Raw genomic sequence first — 20,973 nt, 5'->3', positions numbered from 1 at the left:
ATGTAGTCATAACACGTTTATACATTGTTCAATTCAGGATTTCTATCGCATGCATGTTTTGAGATTATTTTTGTTTTTGTTGATCGGAATGCATTTTAATGTAAAACGACAGTACAAATATAAGTGATGTGTTTTTATAAATAGATATCCCGATTGTAACTGCGTCAATAAGTGCCTCATCTGTCCAAGAGGGAAATCCTGTGACAATTAGATGTAATGTGATATCAACACCCGCAGCTACCCAGATAGTCTGGAAGAGAAATATTAATAATGCCGACACAACAATAGATATAAACAGTAACAGATACAGTGTAGTAACGACACCTAACCCGTCCCTCACTATCACCAGTGTACAAGCAGATGATCAAGGACAGTACTTTTGTCAAGCATCAAATATCGAGGGAACAGGAACTAGTAATGTTGTCACACTGATTGTTACAGGAGGTAAATGTTATAATCATACTTTTAAAATCTAAATATTGCAAAAGTAATTCTCAGTATTTAAAGAAAAATCTCATATATAAGCTTTGTAATTGTAAAATGTTTTGAAAATGATCCTTGAGCAAAGAAATGAGGTAACATATTGTTATGCAACTATCTTCTATATAAACTAGGGATGGTAACGAGTACTCGAGTACTCGGGTACTCGATCGGAAGTCCGAGTACTCGAGTACAGTTTAAGTACTCGGATACTCGTTTGCCTGTTATACATCTTGAGATATTTTCTTTTCACATTTCCACTCACTTTAGTTCCGTTGAAATATCACCTTCGTAATACTAAATAAAATCAATTAAGAACATAAATATGTTTATCCTGATGTTTAGTAGTACCAGCAAACGTTCTTTCCTTCCGAGGGAAATTTTTAATGTGCACTACTTGTAACAAAAAATAGAAAGTCAAACAGTCTTTCGTCTGGAATTGTTGACCAGATCATATTTCTAAACAATAACAAAATCAAAGTGACCTGCGATGAACCCTACACAACTGATGAGAGACATTTTAACGGTGTTTGTACAGGGATCAACACTTTCATGGATTAATGATTAACTCATCACAAGCCGTAAAACTAAGCTTTGTTTGTTTATCAAGACTTCTATGTAAACGTGATTGGTATGAGATGTACTTTTAAATTAATTTAATTACCCAGTATTTGAAATTTAACTATAATTGCTTAATTTACAATTGAAAAATAGGCCAAAGTACGAGAGCGACATTCAAACCGAAAAGTCGAAAATAAACTGACAACGTCATGGCTAAAAAAAAGAAAACCAGACAAACGATGGTACAAAAAAAAACCCCAAAAAAACCAGAACGAATAAGACTGATCAACACGAAAAAGCACAAGTAATTTGAAGTCCAATATTCTTGTTGACAAATTAATTGACAAGTCGTATCATAACAAATACCAACTACTCAGGAACAGATGATACATATATTGTCTACTTAGTCGGACTTTATACTCAAATATTTTTGATTTTATTGAAATTTGGTTCATGAACACGTACTATACACAAACAATAATTGGTATTATGATATGTTATTTGTAGAAACGGCGGTCGGTAATTCATTGTTTAATTGATACAGAAAAAAACAGAGGAGCAAGCTATGTTTGTAGTACATTTGTCTTATCTTTATGAAAAGTTGTAACAAAAATACTGCATCCCACCAAAAATCTAAACTTTTCAATAGACGTTTAAGATTTATCCGAGTACTCGCGAGTACTCGAGTATCTTGACCGAGTATCCGAGTATTAAATTTCAGATCTTTTGACATCCCTAATATAAACGGTAACTATACTAAACGTCTTATTATATACATTTTACACTATTGATTTTCAGATGCACCTATATCCATTTCCATTAGTCCCAATCCAATAACTGTAAATGAAGGCCAGACTATAACAGCTACATGCACAGCCCAAGGAAGTTCAACGATTACATACACTTGGTTTAAGGACAATTCCAATACACAGTTGTCCACAGGTTCTGTCCTTCAGATCACATCCTCAACACGGACAGATACTGGAACGTACCAATGTAGAGCTTCCAACACATATGGTAGTGTTGCCGCAACTGTAACAGTGACCGTTAGACGTAAATATATTTTATAATTTGTTCATTGCAGAAACACCTCACAATCATTTTATTGAACAAATGTATATATATAGATTTAACATTGTTGGGTTGATGTTAAGACGAGTTGTAAATATATATATATATATATATATAAGAGTTTTTTGAGAGATACATAGATCGGAAAGCGAATGACATCTTTTTAACGATCAAATGCTTATCAATTTGTAATAGAAAAACAAAAGATATTTGGTATCCATCCATGAGACCAAATCAGTTCATATACAACAACATAAAAACACAAACAAAACGCAAAGGTACTGCGCTTTTGTTACATAGTTATGTATTCAAATAGCATTTTGTTGTGACATTTTGATTTTAAACAATTTTGTATGCACTAAGATATGATAGAAATTGAGTAAAAGGCACAGTCAAACAACGCTCCCTCCATACTACATGCTACTAGATACTTAGCTTACAAGTACTTAGTGCAATACATCGAAATAATGAGGCAAACAATGAACACCAACTGATTTTTTGTCTATTACTTTTAAAATTGCTATGAATAGAGAAAATCTGTTAAGAGCAAAATTGTTCAGAATGCTGTGATCTACACATTCTGTATTGAACTGAATTGTTGGCCGATTTCTGATCTAAATTATTGCCCTCAAATATCAAACTTTACTATTTTGTTTTTATCAGTTTTGCCTTTTATCTTAAAATTTAAAATAGATACAGTTGTACAGAGAAACTTTTGGTTACAAAAGTGATCAGTAAGACAAGATCCACAAAAAAATGTTGTGGTCGAAATTTTCAGTCAAATCATAGTTAAGGTTAATGCCCATTGCTAATGATTATTACTAATATTTGGCATGTTTGCATTCAATAAGCACAAATGATTTGCAAGACCAGATCTATAGTTCGGTACGGAAAGTAAATTTTGGACGACTTCAATTAAGGTATCTGCCCTTTTAAGACAATTCTTAATATTTCTATGGCGTTATATCCTAAATGATCAAATTATAATTGATAAATAGAGAAGCCCAATAACAAAGTTGATCAGCAAGGCAAGGTAAATAAACATGTAAATGTGATATCATACATATAGATAACAGAGATCAAATTTCAGAAACTTTCCAAACTAAAAAATAAACAAGATTGGATCAAGCAGATATCTTGCAGTAAAAAAGCAACATCAACTTATTGGATAACCACAATAATTCAAGATAATTCAATTAAAACCCCAAAATTAATATTTCATAAAACAATAAATAGTCTAAAAGTAATTTTTAAAACAGAACTCAATTCTGAAATGATTACAAACCAAGTTTATAACATTTTTTTTTAAAAATATAACGAACAAGATAAACCAATTGGTTTCCAAATATTTATATTTCAAACTAAAAACGTTATAATTGTTTAATTTTGTTACTTACCTTACAATAAACTGAAAATGTTTCTTCATGCGATATTTGTTAGTAAAACGGTAATACTCTTATGAAAATAAATTTAGTCATTGCATATAAAAGAAGATTATGAACATGTCTTTTTCTCTTTTGCAGCTTTAACAATTATTTTATACCAAATATATTAAGTCTACTTAACTTCTTAGATTTCACCATATATAAATATGAAAAATCTTATAGAAGATATAAAATAAACGTTGAAGCTAACTATGGTATAAAATACCGTTTGACTGTCATATTTGCTCTAAAAATCATTTTATATCTTTGAATCTAAAAGAAAAAAAACCCAACATGGAAATCTTTACAATATTCAAAGCAGAAATACAAGATATTGTTGAAGTCAATAATTTAATCAAAAGAACAAAAATGCAAATTAATTATTAAAACTCATAAAACAATCATGAAAGGTTTTAAATTTAAACATAGCAAAATATATTTACACATAACCCGCAAAATATCCCTGAAGTCATATGAATAGAGCATGTCAAGTGACTATATTGTTCGTTCTTATACCTAAATCATGTTTCAACTCCCTCAAGCAAAGTTGGCTTTAGATGAATTTGGCTATTTATTTTAGGTATTTTTGACATATAGCTCTTCAACGGTTTCGGCATATTTACATCTTTGTATTTCAAATGTTTGGCTTTAAGCGTTCCTGATGAAGGTAAAGCAGAAAACCGCTTTGGACGCCAGAAAATTTTAAACATGTTGTTTTCAATTTTTAAAATATATGTAATTGTATAATACACATGATGCACACTTTTTTGTTCTGATAACTTTGTGATGAATATTCTGATTTTGTGTATAATCATGTCTAGCAGGATAGTTGGTATATTTAAAGATACAAAAATCAAAACAATTATGGTGAAATAATATGTTTACAAAAGACAATTTGTTCAAATATTATATCTCGTAGACAATCAAATACTCGGTTAACATAATCCAGAATATTATAATTCACAGATGATAATGCCAAACTCGCTGTATTTCAGCTAATATGTAAAACCAGTATTGTAATATCAATCTACTCTAATTATATATTCTCCCTGGATAAATTAAAACTAAAATATCAGGGACACTAAGTGCAATGATGTTCATTAAAAATAAAGTGTTAAGGAGGCTCGCGGGTATAAGATTTTCAGAAACTAATTAAACATTAATTTTTCATTACAAATTTTATTTATTACCTTAAGTAGTTGTTACTTTATCATATGGTACAAAAATCATTTAAAAAAATCAATTCGTGTTGGCCCCAGGTGACTTTTAAAATGTAGACATCATTGAAAAAGCTCAATATTATCTCACTTGGTGCAAAAATGTCATTTTGTGGCATTAACATTGAAATATCTTTTTTTAACTCATCGGTGACCTATATTTTTTTTATTGTTTTACTCGAATAAGCTGTACATAACCTAAATAATTGTAAAATTAAAGCGATTTCTGTAATTTAGCTCTTTTTTTTATTTCTACATGTATATTACCGCTAATTCTCCTATTAGTTCAACAGAAAAAAAGGACAAAAATGTATGCTTCTTTCGAAGGCAGATTGTGAGCGAAAATGAACGGGGACTCCATTTTTTATTTAATTTTTTTATAAAGTATACAATAAAGTTCATTTATAGAAAAATATAGAGAAATCCTATATTAAATAAAAAAATTGATTTGGACCCGCGAGCCCCCTTAACTGTAATAGTGGGCAATGCTGTATTTTATTCACGTTATAAAAAACCCAAGTACAACGTTGCTGATATAGTTAGACGACTGTCACTCTTCGTTCTTCGATACTGACATGATTTATAACAATCCTTTTTAAAACTGTTCGTTTATAAATTTTGAAATCATAACGAAACAATGTTTAAACTCCCCGCGAAAAAATTGCCCTAAATGATTAAGGGTATATCTAGCTTCTTTTTTGGTATTGTAGCTCTTAAGTTATCAAAGGTACCAGGATAATTGGATACGCCAGACGCGCGTTTCGTCTACATAAGACTCATCAGTGCCGCTCAGATCAAAAAAGTTAAAAAAACCAAACAAATACAAAGTTGAAGAGCATAAATGTTTCGTTTATCATATTTGACTTTGACTATCCTGATAAAGGTGAATCCAGAAAAAGGTTCGGCCGAAGGAAAGTTGCTTTCAAATTTCACAGCACTGGATCGATACGATACGTCTCCTGGTGGACTCTCACTCATATTGGGAATCACAAGCTCAGTAGTCAGCACTTTGTAATCGATATGACTAATAACAATCCTTTCAAAAATCTGCCGTCTATTTATTTGAAAAGATACAAAGGTTTCAATTTTCTTAGGCAAAGTTGGCCTTAGGTGAACTTGGCTTGCTTTAAGGTTATATTACGTATTGTTTTCGTCTATTTTACAGGAGTTATTGTCCTTAAATTTGGATTTTTGTATCCCTGTTTTGTGTTTTTAGCAAAACGGAACTAAGCTACAGAGAAACTAATTAGACAATATTATCAACAATACACATGATAAATATTCCTCTAAGGTACTCAGCTGATAGCTACCATACAGCTAACTAAAACACCATTAGCTCATATCAAAGTTTACTCCTTATTCTGGAATGAATGTATATAGACAACAGTGTATGCAGGTAAAAACCTGCAACAAGAATGAAAATATCATATAATATTTGAATAGGCTATAATATTGAACCAAAAATACAACAATAAAAGTGTAATTATCTTGCTTAATAAAGGCAACAGTAGTATACCGATGATCAAAACTCATAAATCGATAGAAAAAAAAAACAAAAATCCGGGTCACAAACCAAAACCGAGGGAAATGCATTAAATATAAGAGAATGACGACACAACATTAAAATGTAACACACACATAAACAAACTAAGCATTAGACAAAATCCGATGAGAATAACAAGTACTACATCAAAACAAAATACATGAATTTGGGATAGAAAAGTACCGTGAAACGTCTTATATTGATCTGAATTCACACTTAAATATAAGAGAAAACAAACGGCACAAAAGAAAAACAACGCTAAAATGTAAAATGTAAAATTGACATAGTTGAGCAAGTTTAGTAGATACAAAAAAAAAGAATTTAACAACATCAATATCAAATTAGATAAATGAATGCGCTATTAAATATTCAAACTTTACAAATGCTTTTAGAAATATAGCTCAAACGGGGTTCCTCACTCAAAATATCATAGGAAAAATGAAAGTAAATATGCTCTTGAACTTCATAATTAACTTATTTGCATCAAAAATAAATATGCACATACAAAATATAAACCTTAGTAATAAATATTTAACTTCCATAGTGGTTTGCCATAAACGAATGATAAAGCTACAGCTCGATAAAGTTTAACATTGATCCAATGTCATTGTGATTCACAATTCAAAACAAGAAACAGGATATCAACAAAAGTAAAAGTGAAAGTAACTTTAAAGTAATAGTGAAAGTACAATCACATAATATTCTTGTCTACAATATTTTAAAGACTGTCATTAGTTGAAAGTAGGTTGAATTGAGTAATGAAAAAATATCATATGAAAAACCACACACAAGGAAACTATTAAACCAAGAGTTCCAAATGGTGAAGTTGAAATCATCCCTTCGTAAATTTTACGGACGCCATCTCGAGTTGGTTGACCGTTTTGGAATAACCGTATCACAAATGATATCGGATATGTTCTTTATGTCGTAACTACAATCCCCTTCCCTTTCCTGAATGTGACCTACCGAATTAGACTATTTACCGGATTTGTTATCACATAAGGTAGCAATACACAGTTAGAAGTTTAGTTTCGCATTATGGCCCCTGTGAATTATTTAAATATGAAAGTTTTTGTACAATAAAATTGATTTTTAGATAATTGAAGAATAATATAGCCTTCTTAGTGGGTTTATATGAACATAAAGATTGTTTTTAACATGTTTTATAGGCCATTTATATGATTGACAGTCCGTATTTTCCTATCCGTACCGTTCATAGGTCCATACATTATTGTAGTGTTTATCAACAAAGATTTTGCGCTCGATCTTTTCAATTCAATTTTATGAAAAAACGAGCAGATAAGCATATGATTTTTTTGGGACCACTTGATAGATATAAACCAATGGATTCAGGAAAGGTATTACTGTAATTGATTGAAATTTTCCTTTAGACCAAATTTTGGAGACTTTTGTGACATGTTCACCCCCCTTTTTTGCTATATTTTGTATCTAAGAAATGCAGATTGTTGCCATGGTTACACCCAAGAGGGATTATATTTCACCCTTATGACCATTAGAAATCAAATCTATAGAAGATTCTCTTTCTATAAGTATATACATGCATAACACACATATAAAGCCTTCTTTGTTAGATAGGAGGGGAAAGAGGGTGTTTAAAAATTATGAGTGTCAATTTTAAGTTTTTTTCCTAACTGTGTATTGCTACCTTATGGCATTTGACAAAGCAAAGAATTGTTTTTTTTAGACAAATCATACCACAATTCTATTGATAACTAGGTTATAGATACAATTCTGAGGGAGAAACAACCTTTAGAATGACAATATATGTTAGTTTTGTTGTTTATTGTCCTTAGCAACCAATATAGACATTTTGACACAAAGACTTGGTTTCGTCATAAATTGAAACTTTATTGGCTACCCCTTGGAAAAGAAGATTACGCGTTATGTAGAAACCTTAGAAGGGAACGCTTTATATTTTTTCATGCGACTAAATCAAATTTATTATTTTAGCAAGTATAAAGTCACAATTTAGCATGAATTAAGCCTAAATTTGTTCCCGCTATTATAAATGAATTCAGTATTTACTAAATTCTAACCAAGGCTTTGGTATGGTAATACACAACAAAATTGACATTCTAGAGCTTTAAAATAACTTTAACTTATAAAATTTGTCTACTGTTAAGGTTAATTTAAGTTTTTAAACAAGAAAAGACAGGCTTAGAAGGTATAGTTTTAGAAATTTGACTAAAAAAGGAGAAAATGCACTTTGACATGGCATGTTTCATAAAATCACTTTTTTGTTGCATTTCAGTGTCAACTGCTAACCTTCATAAAATATTTATTTCTGAACCGATTTTCAAAACTAGCAAGCCAATATGCTCGTTTTAGCTAGTAGAAAACAGAAATCCATTTAAAGTGGAATTGGGAAAAAAAAATGTTAATCCTTAAGGTAGCAATACACAGTTAGAAGTTTAGTTTCGCATTATGGCCCCTGTGAATTTTTTAAATATGAAAGTTTTTGTACAATAAAATTGATTTTTAGATAATTGAAGAATAATATAGCCTTCTTAGTGGGTTTTTATGAACATTAAGATTGTTTTTAACATGTTTTATAGGCCATTTATATGATTGACAGTCCGTATTTTCCTATCCGTACCGTTCATAGGTCCATACATTATTGTAGTGTTTATCAACAAAGATTTTGCGCTCGATCTTTTCAATTTTATGGAAAAACGAGCAGATAAGCATATGATTTTTTTGGGACCACTTGATAGATATAAACCTATGGATTCAGGAAAGGTATTACTGTAATTGATTGAAATTTTCCTTTAGACCAAATTTTGGAGACTTTTGTGACATGTTCACCCCCCTTTTTTGCTATATTTTGTATCTAAGAAATGCAGATTGTTGCCATGGTTACACCCAAGAGGGATTATATTTCACCCTTATGACCATTAGAAATCAAATTTATGGAAGATTCTCTTTCTATAAGTATATAGATGCATAACACACATATAAAGCCTTCTTTGTTAGATAGGAGGGGAAAGAGGGTGTTTAAAAATTATGAGTGTCAATTTTAAGTTTTTTTCCTAACTGTGTATTGCTACCTAAGCAACACGACTGGTGCCGCATGTGGAGCAGGATCTGCTTACCCTTCCGGAGCACCTGAGATCACCCCTAGTTTTTGGTGGGGTTCGTGTTGTTTATACTTTAGTTTTCTATGTTGTGTCATGTGTACTATTGTTTTTCTGTTTGTCTTTTTCATTTTTAGCCATGGCGTTGTCAGTTTGTTTTAGATTTATGAGTTTGACTGTCCCTTTGGTATCTTTCGTCCCTCTTTTTTTAGTATACTCTACCCCACTAAATATTATCCTTAATTTTAGGATATTTTCAATTAACTCGTACAAATAAACAAACAAACTGATGTTCGCCGTTGCATTAAAATTGATATCAGTATTATTAAATTACAAAAAAAATCGAAAACAATTAGATATGTCAAATTTCAGGAAAAATAAAGATGTTACTTTTGCTAAAATCACAAATATTGATACACAAGAATTACTTTCACAGTATACAGAAACCACTGTATAACTATTGACTGAGATCAAGGCTAGATAGTCTGATATGGTGCCACAAAATGAGTTGTTGTTTTTCATTTTTCTTTTTACTTATGCTTCAAAAAATAGGTCACATAACTTATGCATTGAATTTGAATCAATTCAGTCCAGCTAAATGAAGACCAACATAAAAAATAAATATATTCCTACGCACTAGAAACGCTTAACAAAATAGCTAATTACGTTAAAAGTTCCTCTTAAAATACTCTAACAATAAATGTAATGATTTTTTTCCTATTATAGATATACCAGAGGTAAATATCACACAGCCGACTCAAGGAGACGTTGGACAGACAATTACAATTAAATGCGTCTATATTTCGGACCCTGCACCTACACATGTAATATGGAGTAAAGGAAATCAAGACATTACTGTTGATGGTAACAAATACGTCGGCGGTAGATTGTTCAATCCTAACCTTACTATCACTAATCTGGCTGCTTCTGACCGAGACTCATATAAATGTTCAGTAGTGAATTCGCTAGGACGAGGAAATTCATCTTCTGTCATTCTGTCAGTCGATACATCGAGTAAGTGACGTGCGTCAGGGACTATTAACTATCTATAGAACAATTAATCTATGTATATTCTGAATGATTGTATGTCAGCATGCTAATGCGGAGGATATAGTATTCCTTCAGATATCGAGTAACAAATATTGGCCAGAGCATGAAATAAAAAATTGATGGTATCATTAGTCCAGCAGTTTCATGACACCGAAATAATGTGGAACATAAATTTCCGTTGATAATTTTTAAAACTCATAACGATTTTTTTTTGGTGCCAACTTAGCCTTATATGTTTTTTTTATTTGACTTGGTCATAAATAAAACTCCTCGATATACTAAATATATATTCCCGAGTTTCATTTTTTGATAGATCATTATATATCTTAAAAAAAACCCGCTTCTCTTACACTTAATCTGTTTTATTTGCCTTTTCGAAAAATTCATCGATGTATGAACGGTTTTTCTGTCATCTTCTTCCAGGAAATGCTTAACAAAACATGTAAATGGCTGTTAGAAAGCTTAATCAAATACTATTTAATCCCGTTTATTTAAATTTGTGTTTTTAGAGAAAAACTTTATATTTCTGGTTTTATTTTTTTTTATTTGCATAAATGTTCTTTTACAGCTGCACCTTCATCCATTAGAATAGTTCCACCAAGTGTTTTAGTTGAAGAAGGTCAAGGTTTTACATTGACTTGTGAGGCTGCTGGTGAACCTGTCCCAACGTTTACTTGGTATACAAATGGCGTGATTATGCAAACAGGTGCCGTCTTAGTTATCCCTAATGCCATTTATGCCGAACATAATGTTTCAATGTTTTGTAGTGCTAACAACATTAAAGGAATCCAAAAGACATGGGCAGATATCGATGTCCAATGTGAGTTATGTTTTTGTTTTCTAAAAACTAAGACCATCAAAATTATTTGAACACTATAACTAAGTCATATTGAAATAGTCAATACTTTTTTTAGTTTGCGACACGGTGATGACTGCTGTACCCCTATTTTGACAATTTCACCTATTATGTATGTTATGTTCACATATCGTTGTAAATATAATAGAATTTGATTCGACTGTCATACAAATGACAGGTTAAGCGCTATAAAATTAAGTTCAATCCGCATTTTCCACATTTGAAAATGCCTGTTCCAAGGCAGGTTTAGGATAGTTGCTGTGCATTCGTTTGATGTGCCATTAGATATTTTCGTTTTGAATTTTCCTCGAAGTTCAGTATTTTTGTAATATTAACTTTTTACATGTGTTTAGCAATTGTATAAATGCCTCTTAATTATTCACGAGCAATTGACATTTTAATAAACAAAACTTTTGTTCATAATTGACAGATCCACCAGTGAGTAATGTTACCGCGATAAGCATTTCTGGTGATAATCCAGTTAGTCTTAGCTGTGACACACGTGCTAATCCATTGGCTACTGATTGGCAATGGTTTAATAACAGTTTCCCTCGAGCTCTGCCGGCTACCAGCATGGTGATACAAGTTAACATGGATTCTTTTACTGCAGTTAGAATGTATACTTGTATAGCTATTAACAGGGTAGGAATATCAGATCTTATTCCTTTCAACCTTGATATAGTTTCAACAGGTGAGCTTTTATTAATGTACAAGAAAGTATTCTACATAAATATACTGGTAAATGTCGCACATCCGACAGATTTTGTAGTTATTTTTTCTGCATAAACCCCAAAAAAACTGAACACAAAGGGTAACTAATTTACAACATGTCAGAAGCTATATTTGTCCGAGTCCGAAAAAGAATAGCTATAAACTCATAAATTCATCGAAACAGAACTAAACATTTATTCAAAAACCAGTTGTTGGCATGACACGGGTTATGTTCTTCTCATATGTTATGATGGTATGATACTAAACCCCTAACGGGAAGGATTGTGCCGGATATTCATATGATGAAATCATAATCTTTTAATCAGTTTAATTGAAGTCTGGAGCTGGCATGTCAGTTAATTGCTAGTAGTCTGTTGTTATTTATGTATTATTGTCATTTTTTTATTTTCTTTGGTTACATCTTCTGACGTCAGACTCGGACTTCTCTTGAACTGAATTTTAATGTGCGTATTGTTATGCGTTTACTTTTCTACATTGGCTAGAGCTATAGGGGGAGGGTTGAGATCTCACAAACATGTTTAACCCCGCCGCATTTTTGCGCCTGTCCCAAGTCAGGAGCCTCTGGCCTTTGTTAGTCTTGTATTATTTTTAATTTTAGTTTTTTGTTTACAATTTGGAGTTTAGTATGGCGTTCATTATCACTGAACTAGTATGAATTTGTTTAGAGGCCAGCTGAAGGACGCCTCCGGGTGCGAGAATTTTACGCTTTATTTAAGACCTGTTGGTGACCTTCTTCTGTTGTCTATTCTATGGTCGGGTTGTTGTCTCTTTGACACATTTCCATTCTCAATTTTATCTTTTAGTCTTTTTTTAACAACATTCTCATTTGCTTTCATCAAATCTTAATTGATACAAATCTCACAAGAGTCAACGCGTTTCGTGATGTATAATGTATAATCAGATTAATAAGCTCTACCAATGGTTCATATACGTCAAAACTGTTAGACAAAGTCTCATAAGATTTAATTGCAATGAATGACAAATTCTGCCATTTGTTTTCATGTTTGCCTGTTAAGAAAGCTATGATATTCAGAGAAAAGCATTGTCTTTCCCGTTATGGCGTTGTTAGTTTATTTTAGATTTATGAGTTTGACTGTTCCTTTGGTATCTTTCGTCCCTCTTTTATGCCTTATTTGATTGAAATTATAATCAATAAATAAACACTTTAAATGACTAAAATGATAATCAAGACAACATCTATTAAAAAGTATAATTTTAACGATAAAGTTAATAGTCCATATGAGTGATTGCCCTTAGATTAGCATTTAGCAAACACTAAAGAGAGAAACCAAACAGACTAAAAGATCAGTGATACAAGATCAACAAAATAGAGAGTTTTGTCATGAAGTCTACTCACATTTACATTGTTGGAGAGTGTCCTTTGTTTGATTTGGACATAGACCAAGGTGGGCGAAGTAGGCTCTTTAGAACCTCTAATCGAATATGTATTATTAACAGTTATGATTTAAAATGATCAGATTATTTGGTTAAAGATGGTTCTGACAGGTCGAATATTATTTAACTTGAAATAATAGGTCAAAACATGGTCGAAAAAGCGTTAAGTCATTTCGGAGTTGTTAAGTTATAATTTTTTTTTTAATGGGTAAACTACAAATCCGTACATTCTGGTACGGCTAATACTTGAGTTGAGTAATTTTGAGTAAAAGTCTGCCAAATTCAGACTGATCGAGCAAAAATTAGTACAATCGAGTACAGTAAGTCATTTCAGAGTGGTTAAGTTATAATTCATTTTTTTTTCAATGGGTAAACTACAAATCCGTACAATCTGGTATGACTAAGATTTGAGTTGAGTAATTTCAAGTTAAATTCAGACAAATTCAGACTGATCGAGAAAAAATCAGGACAACCAATTACAGTTACAGACCATTTCGGACGTTTACTGGCTGGTAGTGGATGAGTATTTTAACATTAAGGATTCCTATGTATGTTTATCTTTGTAGTTAGTCCAATCACTGAAACTCCAACAGTATGTCCGAGTGTGTTAACTACTGGAGAAATTGTTGCAATCTCCTTAGGCAATGCTTTTGTTTGGCTGTTAACAATTGGAATCATTGTATGCTATAATTGTCAAGGTTCGTTATTATATATGGACAATTTAACGTGAGTTCAACAAGGACCAACAGACGTTTTTTGGACATATGTTGGCAAATAGTTAGCGTCTTAAAGAAGCACATACTTAAATGTTGTTAATGGCGTCTCATCTGAACACGCAACCTTCAATAGTTATCAAAAGTACCAGGATTATAGTTTTATACGCCAGACGCGCTTTTCGTCTACATAAGACTCATCAGTGACGCTCAGATCAAAATAGTTAAAAAGCCAAATAAATACAAAGTTGAAGAGCATTGAGGATCAAAAATTCCAAAAAGTTGTGCCAAATACGGCTAAGGTAATCTACTCCTGGGGTAAGAAAATCCTTAGTTTTTCGAAAAAATCAAAGTTTTGTAAACAGAAAATTTATAAAAATGACCATATAATTGATATTCATGTCAACACCGAAGTGCTGACTACTGGGTTGGTGATACCCTCGGGGACGAAACGTCCACCAGCAGTGGCATCGACCCAGTGGTGTAATTAGTTATCAAAAGTACCAGGATTATAATTTGAACATAAAAAAACTAATCGTTTCGTAATGCTTAAATTATATTAATGTGCTATTTCAAGAAACATCAGCAAATATATGCATATTTAATCGTAACTTAATGTTATCGCAAATTCGATTTATCAATCAGAAACTCAAGGAAACACAAAACTACAGTTTCCCGATTCAGTGACATTTCACTAGATATCATAGATAAAAAAAATCCTCAGGATGAATAACACATTGGACAAATTTCTGAATATTAATACTGTTATAATATCCTTTCTTAAATATCTCTTGAATTGTTATTAAAATGTTTCATTCATCGTCTTGCTTCAGATTCTATCATTTTTATATATTAAAGCTACAGGTTGACTTTATAACATACAAAAATCACAGTACTAAAAGATGAAATATATGGGTCAAGGGAAATACCTATCTAATGAATCACAAAAAAGAGTAGGTGTGTTCGAATCGCTATTTCTTTACTGAAAGTACTTGACGACAGTCTTTCAAGTTGGATGATGAAAATGCATATCTTCGAAAAAAATAAAAAAAATTGTGTATGATAACTAGGGTTTATTGTTTTCAGCCACTGAAAAAAATCTAGTCTGCCCCTCCACGAAATATTTGATTAGAATTTTTTTAAATGTTTATGAATTTTCGAAAATTCCACCTGACAACCGATCAGACAACAGTTTTAAGTTCAATCAATGCAGACAAGATCATTAACTGATGCTCATTAGCTAGTTGATACATTTGTCTTTTAAAATACAACTGACATATAAGGATCGTAATGGTGCAATGTGGATAAATTTATCGATTTCCAAGAGCAAAATTGGCAGCGGGTCATTCCTACAATGGCTTCCATTTCTACGATTGTGAAAATAAACTGGCGTAATGGGGAGAAAATTTTGACGAAATAGAATCCTGACTGGGTTACAAACAAAAAACTACAGGTAACACATTAACTATATTGTCACATATATGTATAAAATTTTAAGATGCGAGCTTTACGTGAAGTTAATAAGACAGCAATCCTACAAAACATACCAAGGTCATAATTTGTAAAATACTTGTTTGTTTATGATATTCCAAAAACCTTCTAATCGTTTCGAGTGCTATTTGATCAGATTTAAGACGAAGAACGATTAATCATGTTCGCCTACTATTAATTGCAGCTAAATGTTCTTCCTTGTGTGGCGGTAAGAAGGAAATTAGTCCACAACCACCACCTAAGAGAGTAGAAATACCTGTGTACTATGAAGAACCAGATGAATCGGTTATTTCACTCCGTAAATTAGAAATACCAACATTTAGAAAGCATACTTATAAGTAAGTTCACATTTTTGCCTAATATTGTAGCTCATATCATCATTTCAACGTTTTCAGTCTTTTAAAACGGAAAATGTTCCGGTTTGATTCATTCGGTAGTCCTATTCAATTAATGTAAAAACTATTTACTATTAACACATTTTGAGGATAAAAACAAATACAAATCAAAGTGCAGCATTTATCAAGATGAGACAAAGTTCCGTCAAATGCTATCGCCAGCTACGATATAAAAAAAAATAGAAACCTTTTGAATGAAGGAAAACGTCAACCAGATTTATTAAAATAAAACGTTCGAAAAGGACAAAAAAAAAAAAACAGTTGAAAAAATGACAACCACTGTTTAATTTAAACAGTATTTATTAGTGAAAAATTACAACATGCATATATCAATGTTACATAGAGTTCAAATATAAGATTCGGAAACAAGTTTGGAAAAACTTTTATAAATCCGTCTCCCTAATAAAAAATAACATCTATTTAACAAACAATATTACGTGCAAACAGTATATTCAGTTTATGGTAGCATAATTATGATTAATTGAATAAATACACAGACAAAAAAAATAAATATACAACAAATAAAATAAATAAAAATAAAATAAAAATGTGGAAACCAAATAAAAAGGAATAAAACGAAACAGTCAACTCTTATTTACTTTTCTGATAGACAGTCACTGGAACTAACACACACATCCCTTTATAGTCATTTACGCCGGACAATTTCCTCGATTTTACATCATATTATATATATATATAATATAAACATATATATAACAAATCCTTAAAAATATTCGATTAATAATATATATTTCTTTATTTTATTGTATTAAAATTGCCACCCTTGACTAAAAGAGGGACGAAAGATACTAAAGAGATAGTCAAACTCATAAATCTAAAACAAACTGACAACGCCATGGCTAAAAATGAAAAAGACAAACAGAAAAAACAATAGTAAATATGACACAACATAGAAAACTAAAGAATAAACAACACGAACCCCACCAAAAACTAGGGGTGATCTCAGGTGCTCCGGAAGGGTAAGCAGATCCTGCTCCACATGTGGCACCCGTCGTGTTGCTTATGTGATTACAAATCCGGTGACTAAGGTTGGTATTTAACTACTAATTTACCCATCATGTTGTGTTTATTCCTTGTTGAACTAGTGAATCTACTAGTGGGATCTTTGTTAACCATAAAATTTGTACCGTTTTCCCATTTGTATCTTTTTTTCTCAGGGAAAACCTTCAAAAAGCATCACCTCGAAAGAAACATAATAAGAAGAGGTAAGTTATATTTACTGTTGGAATTTTATATACCATATTTTTAGTTTATACAAACATGTTTTATATTTATTACTTATTCAGGTAGTGGGTCTCTGGTCAAAGAAGTTTCGGGGTACATGTCAATGAGACAGAAATTGTTAAGCGTTGTTCCTAAGCCTGACGTTAACGATATTGTTTAACATTGTCACAAAAGCGGCCGGGCGGTTTGACTAGCCATTAAGTCAGATTCTACCAAACATATTTTTTTAATGTCCTGTATAAAGTCATGAATATGTATGTTAGTGTGTGTTTTGTTGTTGTGCACTCTAGTGTTTCTGTTGTTTGTTTGATTTCCTCTCAAAATTTATGGGTTTTACTCGGTTTTAGCTTTGAACCTAGATCTGTTTTCTCTTAATCGATTTATGCATATCGGTAAACACTGTTGCTTTTACTTAACAAGTTTTCAAAACATGAACTTAACATCTTTTCTTAACCTGACATTAGCATCTTTAGTCAACCAAAATCTTTCCGTGAATTCAGTATTTGTGCTCACTACGTTTTTCTTAGCTTGACCTTAGCAATGTTTCTTCGCTTGACCTTATCATCGTTTCTAAGTTTTAGAGATATGAGCCAAAAACTGCATTTTACACCCATGTTGTTCTACTTTTAGCCATGGCAGCCATCGTGGTTGATAGTGATATCGGGTATATTTTTAAATAAAGATACCCTAAAGATGATTTATGACGCATAAGACAGCCCATGGTTGGGTTGCTACCCATGGATCGGTAGCTTTAGGGAAATTTTGATGTTTTTGGTTATAATCTGGACTATTATAATAGGTACAGATACTCTGTAAAAAGCAAAATCATTCCGTAAAGCAGGATATAAAAATAAGTTAACATGACCCAAATATAAATTGACCCGTTAAAGATTTATAACCCTTTAAAGTAAAAAGTTTACAATTTTTTTTAATTTGTTTACAAAAATCTTTTCCTCTTAAATTACTAGGCCAAAGTCGTTATGGATAGAGATAATTGTAAATAGCAAGAATGTTCAGTGAATAAAACTCGACAATCAACTCATCACCACTACAAAACAGAGAATTTTGTCATGAATTATGTTCTTGTCTTTAATGTGTGTCCTTTGTTTCATATGCACACAGACTAAGTAGAGAGACACACGCTCTTGAGAGCCTCAAGTTTCTTTGAATGTCATGTACCAAGTCAAGAAAATTTCACTTGTTATCTTAGAGTTCGTTTCTGTGTGTGTTGCATTGTAATTTTAGTTTTTGTTTCACTTCAGTGTTTCTGTTGTTTCGTTGTTTTCCTGTTATAGCTAATGCATTTACCTCAGTTCAAGTGTGCAAACCCGATTTTTTTTCTTTCAATCAATTTTACAGCTGTATACTACTATCGGTATTGCCTTTATTTCAAACCTGTGATTGAATTGGATAAAAACCACATTTTTTATACGTGTGAATGCAAAAAGGTTAGAGTGGTCTGAATGCAACACTGACAATTTTTTTTTAAAAGACCAAACAAGTTAAAAGTGTATATTATTCATATGTATTTTCTTCTTTTTTCATATATGTGAATGTGACGGAGTGTTCTATATTTTGTAATAAGGTGCTTATGACTTAGAGATCGAACAACGAATGTTCTTTAACCCTTCGGACAGTCATGGCGATTTCCAAAACTAAAAGGATCACGAAATGTTAAAAAAGAGGAACCAAAAATACCAGAGGGACAGTCAAACTCATAAATCGAAAATAAACTTAGATAATAGATACTACAAAAAAGAAATATTTATTGGTAGTGGATTGGGAAACAAGCCGTTGCAACTTATAGTAATATCTTTCGTCTATGCAGGTGTGAGTTCTGCCTAGTAGCGACATAAGCCTGATTTTTTTCTTCAAAATCTTCAAGGGTGTCTTAAACGTGCAACAGATATCATAGATCTTGCTTAACACGGGAGAAATTTAGTATCTTATTTATTAATTTGATACTAAAATGAAAACAATAGCCTTGCGGAAAAAATGTATACTGCAAACATGAGGTGTTAAAGTTGATACAACATATCCGGATTACGACAATTAATTCTTCGGTTATGTTAGGAAAGAGTAACAGTAAGAGTATTTGAAAGGCTATAATAGTTACCTCAATTAGGATAGAAGACTCTGTTAGCGTATATCTGCTTGTTTACTTCCTCCCTAATCGGGATTGGAACCTGCACTTTTTATTTCTTACTTTTCGACAACACCACCTAGCATTACACAGTCACATAATTCCCTCTTCTTTCTATAAATAATGATTTACCTCATGAGCAATAGGAAATGCAATGTTTACAATCGAATTTGAAATGTTCTCCATTTGTAGTTTTTTTTTCAGAGTAAAACCAAAGGAACTAAATATTTACAGGTAAGTTATACATGGTGTTGCTTCACGTGTGCTTCAGTGCCAATTGTTGAAGTGATCACATTAGTTATCTATAGTTCACGTCTCTTCTAAAGGTGAACATCAATAAGACAGAAATTAACAACAAAAAATTAACAAACACATTTATTGGTCAACGTTTATTGACAAGAGTTTTTAAAAAACACCAAATATCGAAAAAAAAATAATTTTATATTCACTAATTAGTTACAATGAAACCTATTTGAAAAATTAATAGTAGCATATCTAGCAAAAACATAGACATATCAAACCAACTATTCAAATTATAACAATAAAAAGAAGGAAGATTACGAACAGCAGTGCTTCGAATTTCATTATAATCCTATCGTATTGAAAACAGTAATCTAAGGGATGAAGATCCATGACAATTTGTTCCTATGTTCATTGTGTTAATCCTAATAATTTACAGTAATGGTCTTGATTGTTAAAATGAAGTCTTCATTTACTTTCAGAATTATGTTATTGTTTTTATGCTTTGGCATTATAACCCTATACTTTAAATTGTTTAACTGATTTTTTCTTTCTGTTTTCACCCTCTTTTTGATACATGTCTGTCACCTTAATCTTTTGTCTCAGTGACGGGCAGTTAATTGAAGTTTATTTTATAAAAACACTAAATTTTTAAATATTCAAAAACTATAAGCCTTATTAAAAAGCAAACTAATAAGTCTGCATAAACTACGGATGGCATCCTTACCTCAACAGTCCTGAACACTGAAATCAATGATACATTGTTAATTCAGAAGCTTACATTCCGTGATTCAGAACCAAGTTTTTAAGCCATATATTTTTAATTTTGTAAGCTTTTATAGATCAATATTGAGTATACAAGTTTAGTTATAAACAGGGAATCGTTCTTTTAAACCAAAGCTATTTCTTGGTTTAAATTTTAACCGAGGTCCGTAGCAAGATCAAATTTAACCATTGACGTAACAAAGGGTTAAATTAAAACAAGAGGATATACAACAGAAGATAACCAATGATAAAATTTTAACAAAGAGTGATGATATTTAACCCTTGAATTAAAATGTAACCGAGAGATGAACAACAAGGTGCAGATTTTCATTAGAGTTTATCGTAGCATTACTTTCATTAAAAATCATATTCTAGTTTGACCTTCAGTAAGAATCAATGTTGAGCATTCCTTTTAGTACACGTCATTTATTTATTGTACCTCAAATATACATACTGTCTACGCCAGACTTTCGGTGGGTTTTCTTACTTTACTTATCCTTAAAGACAAATCTCTCTATTGTTTATGTTATAGAAAATGCTTCTTTGGGAAATCCTGA

The 20,973-nt window shown here is 31.5% G+C and overlaps 1 protein-coding gene across 1 annotated transcript in view; it reads left to right on the top strand.

Annotated features, from left to right (window-relative positions):
• The window catches only part of LOC139505541 (hemicentin-1-like), a 58,709-nt gene that overhangs the window by 30,028 nt on the left and 7,708 nt on the right, over nucleotides 1-20,973 (top strand). Inside the window, exons 26-34 of the mRNA XM_071295099.1 lie at nucleotides 145-444; nucleotides 1,840-2,094; nucleotides 10,118-10,405; nucleotides 11,010-11,261; nucleotides 11,728-11,988; nucleotides 13,991-14,122; nucleotides 15,813-15,966; nucleotides 17,202-17,249; nucleotides 19,616-19,645. Coding sequence (XP_071151200.1) covers nucleotides 145-444; nucleotides 1,840-2,094; nucleotides 10,118-10,405; nucleotides 11,010-11,261; nucleotides 11,728-11,988; nucleotides 13,991-14,122; nucleotides 15,813-15,966; nucleotides 17,202-17,249; nucleotides 19,616-19,645 — 1,720 coding nt within the window. The remainder of the gene's footprint in view (nucleotides 1-144; nucleotides 445-1,839; nucleotides 2,095-10,117; nucleotides 10,406-11,009; nucleotides 11,262-11,727; nucleotides 11,989-13,990; nucleotides 14,123-15,812; nucleotides 15,967-17,201; nucleotides 17,250-19,615; nucleotides 19,646-20,973) is intronic.

The sequence above is a fragment of the Mytilus edulis genome, chromosome 1, assembly GCF_963676685.1.
Source record: "Mytilus edulis chromosome 1, xbMytEdul2.2, whole genome shotgun sequence".
Classification (NCBI taxonomy): domain Eukaryota; kingdom Metazoa; phylum Mollusca; class Bivalvia; order Mytilida; family Mytilidae; genus Mytilus; species Mytilus edulis.
The sequence above is the reverse complement of the archived record's forward strand: the minus strand, read 5'-3'. Positions and strand labels throughout refer to the sequence as shown.